An 8,760-nucleotide genomic window follows, 5' to 3' on the forward strand; every position below is an offset into this window, starting at 1 on the left:
CTTACCGTGGTTACATATAAGTAAAAATAATCCAATATTCGAGGATTTATTTTGGACAATATTTGATGATTGAATATAATATCTGAATAAATTCTAATTTAATAAAATATGCAATGTGCGTTTAAAAACCTATTCGTATTAATTATTATTATAATATTTTTATGCATTTTATTTTAATATGTTTAGTTGGTTTAAATTAAAATTCAATTTATTTTTAAATTTATATTTTAGTAAAAATATCAAATTATAATTTATGCTGTGAACTAAAAATTTATATTAAATTTTATTATAAAAATATTTTTTTAAAATAATTCCACTCAAATTTATAAACATTCAAATAAATAATCAAGTAAATCACTTGTGAAGAGTAAAGTAAACTTATCTTTAAAGTGAATGAAAAAATTGTGTATTTATTATAACTTAATTAATTTATAATAAAAATTGAGAATGAATATTTTCTAGGGTTAATAATTAATGAGATAAGGTTAGGAAGTAAATATGGGAGAAAGGACGGACAAATGTGAAGGAGTGAAGAATACATAAACAGTGGAACAGCGCCGTGTCTGGCCCTTTCCGATAAGCCCGGTCATTGTTCGAATGGGAAACATCAACGACAACCCTTCTTCTTCTTCTTCTTTCATTCTTTCTCAGCTTCAACCACTTTGAGTTCACCACACCCTCGTGCTTTTCTTCTTCTTCTTCTCTCTCTCTCTCTACCTTTTCCACACTCACATACTCTCTCTCTCTCTCTCTCTCTCTAGCAATCACGCAATTCCCATATACCCGGTTTTTTCTTTCACTTTCTTTCCGTTTCTCACCCACCAAACACCCGACCAACCAACCCTAGAACCCAAGAGAGAAAAGAATCTGTAAGTGTCAACCAAACTCCAAATTCAGCTTAGCATGCTTTGGTAGTGGATTTGAGGTTTTTCTTTTTTATCACCTTCCTTGTCTAGGACTTAAGGTTGAGAGTTAAAAAAAAAAACTGAAATTTTTTTGTTTACACTTGAAGGTGCTTTTGAGAACAAGGAAAGACCATTTGGGAAATTCAACAAACTCCTGAAATCAGACAGCAAAGAAGGTCTCATATCATTTTTTATCCTTAATTCTCTCCCTCTCATATGAAGCCACTTCTTCGATCTCTTTGATTTTTGTTATTATGGTTTCCTTTTTTTAAATCCATGAGAATTAAAGTTTTTGTTTTATTTTTTTTGGCAAAATGAAGGGTGCTGATCTGAAGAAGTGTTGTCTTTTAATGAGCTAAAGTTTTCAGGTTCTGATTTGTACTTTTATTTTTGGTTTTGTTTCAATAACAACGGAACTCCAGGGATATAGATCTGTAATCTTAACATCTGGGTTTTTTTTTTTTTTAATATCTTTCTTGTCTTTGATTTAGACCTCAACACCTGTCACCCAACATTGTTCAAAGTAACGAGGCTTGAACCTTCTTCTTCAATAACTTTATTTAAATACTATTTGAGCGTTTCACAAATAGTGGTTTCATTAAAGACTTTGTGATATTTTGCACACTAAGCCAGCCATAATGAGCCTTGCAGTGGTGTTGTGATTTCTAATGAGATTTACATAATGTATGTTATTTTAATTTCAAGGGAAGGGACAAGACATAAATACTACTAGCAGAAGCTAAAAAGGGTTTGACTCAGATCAAACACCCATCTGCAAATTTTGCACCTTTGGCTTAAAACAAAGCAGAAAGGCTCAGATCGAAGGTCCTCCAAATTCAAGCACTTGAACCTTCTTTTAAAACTTTGGGTTTTTCATAAAATATGTATTGGTTTGTAATGTGCTAATATATCAGCTAAAGGCTAAACACTGTCAGATCTTATCTACTTTGTAGTTAGTGAGTCCGGGAAGTGTACGAAGTATTTGAAGCTTTTTAATTTTTATTTTTAAAATTTAAAACTTTATTTTATTTTATCTTGGGTTTGAATGATAATTAATACAGAAATTATTCGGGTGCTTATGGTAGCTGGGTGTGGTTTTTTTGCAGGAAGAGAGGGGGTGAGGGTCTGAGACCTAGTTCAGTCTTTTGCTTTTGAAAGGCATTCTGCAACTGCAAAAAGCTAAACAAGGCCCTCCTGACTTGGACCGCGATATATCAGAGCGTAAAAGAGGCCTTTTTATCACTACACAGCCAAAGCAGTCTCTGAATTATCATCATCAATGCAAAGGACATAGCCAACCCCACACCTGCACTCTCTCTCTTTCTTTCTTTCTCTCTCTCTCTCTACCTCTACCTTTGTACTAGTGTAACATAATTAAAGAGAAAGGCAAAGTGGGCTTGTTTTGAGCTTGATCGGCTTCTGTTGTTGCAAAGGCATGATTGTGGTATGGAGGAGGATGAGATACAAGCACAGGCGTGTAAGTTCCCAAGAGTAGGAAATGGAAGGAATGAGGAAGAAGATGGAGAGATCAGAAGAAAAGGAAGCGATGGTGTGAGCACAAACAGGTTCCACAGTTGGCACCACTCTTCTAGAATCATAAGGGTGTCAAGAGCATCTGGGGGAAAAGATAGGCACAGCAAGGTCATGACTTCAAAGGGTTTAAGAGACAGGAGGGTTAGGCTTTCTGTTACCACAGCCATTCAGTTCTATGATCTTCAAGATCGCTTGGGTTATGACCAACCCAGCAAAGCCGTGGAGTGGTTAATAAACTCAGCTGCAGATGCCATTGCTGAACTACCTTCTTTGAACAACACATTCCCTGATACCCCCAAGCAACCAAGTGATGAGAAAAGGGCAAGTGAACAAGGCTTTGATTCTGCTGATGCAGAACTAGATGGTGAGAACACAAACTATCAGCAGCATAACAACCAAAGCCAGAACCTTTCTTTGTCCAAATCTGCTTGTAGCAGCACCTCTGAGACAAGCAAGGGTTCTGGCTTGTCCCTCTCTAGGTCTGACATTCGTGTGAACCGTGTCAAGGCCAGAGAGAGAGCAAGGGAAAGAAGAACAGCCAAGGAGAAGGAAAAGGAGAAAGAAAAAGAGAATGAATCTCACAACATAGCTCCCCACCACCACCACCAACAACACCACAATGTGAACCCCATTTCTCAAACAGCTTCTTTCACTGAGCTTCTCACTGTTGGAATCAACAATGCAGTTCCCACAAGTCCAAGAGGGTCAGTTCATCAGAATGTTAGTGACGAGCCTAATTTATTCAACAAAGCATCCAGACAGCAATGGTGTTCATCAGCACCAATGGACTACTTCACCTCAGGGCTTCTTGGACCTTCCTCTTCAAGAACCCATCACCATCATCACAATCAACCCTCTTCCTCTTCTGGGTTCTCAGTATCACAAGTCCAATTAGGACATTCCCTTCCTGAAGCCATGTCAGTTTCACCCTTCAACGTGAGTGGTGAAAACCACTCATCAGATCCTCAGCTACAACACTTCTCATTCATCCCAGATCATCTTATGTCAGCTGTGGTAACATCTTCTGCTTCTTCTCAACCCAGCGGGAATGATTACAACCTCAACTTCACCATATCTTCGGGCCTTGCTGGTTACAATAGGGGGACCCTTCAGTCCAATTCTCCGTCTCTGTTGCCTCACTTTCAGAGGTTTTCACCTATAGACGGATCCACTGTACCTTTCTTCATTGGAGCTGCACCTGCATCAGCTGCTCCTACCATGGAGAACCATCACCACCATCAGTTTTCTTCTGTTTTTGATGGCAGCCGCTTGCAACTTTGCTATGCTGATGCATGCCGGCATTCAGACCAGAAGGGGAAAGCCAAGAACTGACTTTTGGATTCCTCCATTTTCTTCCTGGTAAGACATGCAACAATCTTTCATCTTTTTTTTGCATTTTCACTCCTTTGCCTTTCATTTATAATCTTATTAAAAAAAGGGCTAGATAATATAATATGTAATAATTTGCTGGTGTAGTATTTCCTTCATGTATTGCCTACAAAATATATCACTCTTTTTTTTCTGGGATTGTTGTTTGGCTTTGGCGTTAAATGTTAATGTTTGATGCATTGCGGTCGACATTTTTGTTGTTTGATTTGCTGCCCTAATGAGATGCTTTGGTTTTGGTAAACCTACGTGGATATGATGTGACATTATAATATTTGATATAATGTGAATCTTCATTTGAACGATGATATTTTTGGGTTGACGTGTTGTGTGCAATACCATGAGCCGCTTGGCTTCTAGGTAATGATAAACAAGTTGGGCATTGGGCATAAATTTATGGTTTTGCTATGGGTTGTGTTGTCTTTTTTTGTTGATTCCTGCATGGGTTGTTGTGAATAGGGTATCGGCCGGTTGTCTCCTTGTTTGTGCTCTCATTGGTTCCCCTCACTATAGCATGTCAGGTGTAAGCTTTTGTGTGGCATAAACCATGTGTAAGTCATTGAATGGGGGCAATGTTAATATTATGCTTTGGACTAAAACCAAAGTCTAAAATGACTTTACAATCCCAATTCATTTCCCGCTCCAAAGCTGTGCAATATAGCTCATGCTGTGCACCCACATGACATGACATGACATGACCCTGATTGGCTCATTGTCAGGTTCCTCAATCAAAACATATGACCCTAGCATAGCATTTTACCTCGCATTGGATTAGGGTGCACTTTTTCATGTGTTGAATTGAAAGGTCCATGCACGTAGCCACAAACTTCACTCCTGACACTCACGCATAGAATGAAAGGAACTGCCTCTCAGATGACTACATATATTTTTTATGATGTAAGCAGTTTTAATTTATGTGCTGTTGAGAAAAAAAAATCCCCATAATAACTTACAGGCAGAGACATTTTGAACATGGATATTACACACAAGATGAAAACATTGACTATTTTTTAAATAATTTTAGAACATCTAATATCATAACATATCTCAATAATTTTCTCCATTGGAAGAAAATATAATTTGATATTTTTAAGACAGTAAATATGTTTATTTTTAAAATATTTTTCACATTTAAAAATTATTAAAAACATTAAAGATATAAAGTTACCCAAACTTTAAATTACAAGTCGTGATGAAATAATTTAGTCCATTGAGTCAGGGCAGTTTAAGGCATAGGTCATTAAAGATTATGCTCAAAATCCGGTCGCAAAATATTTATGATATATAATGAAAATAAAACAAATTTAAACAATATTATTTATAAATATACAAATTAAAAACCGGTTGAAACATAAATTTAATGAAAAAAAGGTAACTTATTTTGGTTAAGTACAAGAATAACTTATATAGTATTATTAATTATTCATGTTACCATAAGTTTATAAAAAATTTGAAATTAAAATTAATAAATTTTTTGTTAAAATATGTTAAGAATAATTAAATAATTTAATTAATTAAAATATTTGGTTTTTAATTTAATTATATAAGTTTAATGACTATTTTGTACCACATAAATTAAGAAAAAAAATTTAAAAGTTTTTTTTTTTTTTGAAAACATGATAAAAATGATGAGAAAACAGTAAGGTGATTTTTTTCTATCAACTTAAATACCTTTGAAGATTTGAATCAGCTCTGCATTGAGTTCAGATATATGCAGCATGTATACACTTTTTCGGATATATATATATATCCTTTTTAATTGAATGAAATTGACCATTCTAATATTCTTGATGTCACCGACATATCATTATGTTTTACTATTACTCATCAGTGAAACATTTTTTTTATAAAAAGAAATAAACAAAGAGAACTCATAAGGTATGATTGAGATATTTTAATAATAGCAGGAGCACTGAGTATGAATCTTCTTCTTCTCATAGAATTTAATGATAACAAAAATAGATACGCGAGACCACAAAAAAAGGATTAAAAAATCACTGTAAAATGCAAAGCCTATAGTAGCTGACTGTCAAATTCTATATCTATGGTGTAAATGCTATAGAAAATGCGACTTTATTTGTATTACAAATTTGTAAAAAAAAATATACGTATCAGAATTTAGTTTCCAAAAATTTAGTGTTCAATGTATTTTGTGTTGTCATCTTTAGTTTATGTGTATTTATTGTTGATTTTGTTAACCGTTATCCTTAGAATAATTGTTGAGGAATATTTCAAACCAAAAAAATTTTTTTTAAAGTTTATAATGTATTACTTAAAATAAATTTATCTTTTTTTATTCTTTAATCATTTTTTAGATAACACTAGTAATACTGTTTTATTAATAGTTTACATTATTTTATTTTTAAAATTTATAATGGAAATGAGATTTTTATTTATTTTACTTTTTTCCCAATGAAAACAATAAAAAGAAAGAAAAATAATTTGAAAATTTCAATTATTTATAGAATTATGTAAATCGGAAATGAAAATTAAAACAAACAAAAAATATAAAAATAAAAAGCAAATGTCACTGGTTTGGATGAAATAAAAAGAAATAGAAAGAGGAAAGAAAACATGAAACTAGTGTTATTTACATATCTAATGTTCAAAAGTTATTCTCACACAAGTTCTCACGGTTGAAACATAAACCTTATTCTACCCAACTGCCTAATATCCTTTCCCTCCTTATTCTCAACAAAACCATTTCCTTACTCCACAATCATCTACCATTCTTAGCCATCTTCCTTTTATATCAACTTGCACAAACATGAAATCTACTTTCATTCCCACGTTAATCATAACAATGACAAAATTACTTGACCAAACAAAAAGTTATGTTGTGATTCACTTAATTTTTGTGTCATTCTATTTGTCCCATCCGTTAATATGTATTAAAAAAATGTACCCAACAAGAGCATTAGAAAAGAGAAGGTAGGGGAAGACTAGAATTGGGTCTTTTTCATCTAACACTTATACTAGACCCCAAAAGAAAAGGCTAATTGTTAAAAGAATTGTAAAATGGTGGGGTTTTGGGCGTGTTTATGACTTTATGGTGAGAATGGGTTTTACATTCCAATGTGAATGGAAACAAATAATCCAATGTGCAAAATTGTTCCTTTAGTGAGTAAAAATGCCAGTGAATCTTTATATTCGTCCACAAAATTATTTTGTTCTCCTTGAAACGTGTTTGAGAATTAGGAAAGAAAATAAAAAACAAACCTTGTTTGCATGTTACCAATTTATAGAATGAAGTGATATAAATAAACTAACATTCTTAGTTTAATATGTTTTTTACACGTAATTTAGGACAACTTAGAAAATCGTACAAGGGAGATTTTTGGAAGTTTGTGAAAAAATATAACTTCATAAATCTCTGTTTAAAAGGTTCTTAAAAGTGCATCAGTGCTTTGAAGATTTTTTTTTTCGTTTATAATGATATTACCCAATTTAAGTCAGATTAATCAAAGTTTTTGTCTTTTCTATGATTTGGTTACTTTTAGTTTAAGTCTGTCTCAAATTTAATTTTTAGATCAGCAACACCGTAACATCCGTAGGTTGGATCAAAGCCCCATTTTTAGATTAGTTGTGGTGCTCCAATTTTAATCTAATATGTGCTGACTTAAATGTATCTTCACAGTTATGCCACACTATCCTCCCTGAGAATGAAGGATGATATCCTATTAGATTGACCTGAAAGTGTTAAAATATCTCACATTGATTAGACTTTATTTTTTTAATATAAAATCTATCTAACTTGACTATCGTACTAATGTGAAGTTTTGCAAACTTATGTAATAATGTTTAATTATAAATATGAGGCAGTGCTCACATTAGTTAAAAATTAGGCCAAATTTCTATCAAAATGTGAATTTGATTTTCCGTTGTAATAATGTCTGACTAATATTAGGTCAATGAAAAAAAAAAATTATTTCACGTTTCTTCTCTCTTAGTGTGTGCAACATATTTCAAACGGGTAATCAAACATACCTTAAAACCTTAAGCTGTTCTAAAGTAGTCATGGTTTGGTAAAAGTGACCAAGATTCATTCCATAAAAATGAAGGGATAGTTAGAACAAGGGTGGGTTGTTCTAGTTCGTTGAAAAAAAAAAGAATAAAGGATTAATGGTTGAAAAGTTAGTAATAATTTCAAGGGAAAAATGAATTGGAACAAGAGGACGATATGATATCATAAGATTGTTGTAGTATATAGTGGTAAAGGAGTGTAAAAGGTGGAAAACTCAAATAATTTGTGTGTATATATACTTGCCCTTTTTATTTTGTACAAGCTTGTTTTGTACAAAAAGTGTGATGCTCATGTTACTCTTGTTACAGCTGCTTCTATGGTAGAGTAATAGCTCAATCACTAGCTTTGCTGTTTATGTTCAAACACTGTGTTCAACATTCTTACCACCTCTCCTCTAAGTTCATCTTTCATTGGCTCCTTTATTAAAATATATAAAATAGTTACAAGCATAAGCATCTTGGAATTGCTTTGTGCTCAATATAACAATTACTAATACATGTTATTAACATGAATTTTCTTTTGTTCTTTGGTGTACTTAAATGATGTAGGACTTCAAGATAGAGTACTATCAGCAAGCTGTGTACCAAAGCTTGCCTTCGCCAAAACGAATGATACGTTGTCGTCATCAAGTGTTGGTATTTCGTGTTGGATCATTTTGAAGTCATTCAATTACATTCAGTATTTGGATATATATTGATCTTTGCGTGCAAGATCATTGTGTGTTTTTGGAGAAATGTAAAAGCAACTACCAAGATATTCTTTTACTTTCTGCAATTATTTTGACATTGTCTATAACATAAGTTGAGAAAAGAGCTGTTAATCACTCCACTAAAAGAAGCTAAATCTCATTTTCTAAGTAGGGAAAATCCTGGTTTTTTACTCTCTTTTTTATTTTAATTCGGATGAATTTTT

General features: G+C 32.9%; 1 protein-coding gene across 16 annotated transcripts; it reads left to right on the forward strand.

Moving 5' to 3' along the window:
- Positions 1-511: 511 nt before the first annotated feature.
- On the forward strand, positions 512-8,760 carry LOC113854299 (transcription factor TCP2-like). 16 transcript variants are annotated; one of them, XM_027485226.1, is made up of 6 exons: positions 512-925; positions 1,013-1,081; positions 1,226-1,273; positions 1,611-1,730; positions 2,012-3,797; positions 8,397-8,672. In XM_027485226.1, the coding sequence occupies exon 5, from the start codon at positions 2,352-2,354 to the stop codon at positions 3,768-3,770; it is 1,419 nt and encodes a 472-aa protein (XP_027341027.1). In that variant the 5' UTR covers positions 512-925; positions 1,013-1,081; positions 1,226-1,273; positions 1,611-1,730; positions 2,012-2,351; the 3' UTR covers positions 3,771-3,797; positions 8,397-8,672. The 16 variants fall into 16 exon arrangements, 15 of the variants coding, with proteins under 15 accessions (XP_027341027.1, XP_027341032.1, XP_027341033.1 ...); XM_027485231.1 differs by having other exon boundaries at positions 512-911; positions 1,616-1,730; XR_003502747.1 differs by lacking the exons at positions 1,226-1,273; positions 1,611-1,730 and adding an exon at positions 4,544-4,721.

This window comes from Abrus precatorius, unplaced genomic scaffold (assembly GCF_003935025.1).
Source record: "Abrus precatorius isolate BTA unplaced genomic scaffold, Abrus_2018 Scaffold11, whole genome shotgun sequence".
Classification (NCBI taxonomy): Eukaryota; Viridiplantae; Streptophyta; class Magnoliopsida; order Fabales; family Fabaceae; genus Abrus; species Abrus precatorius.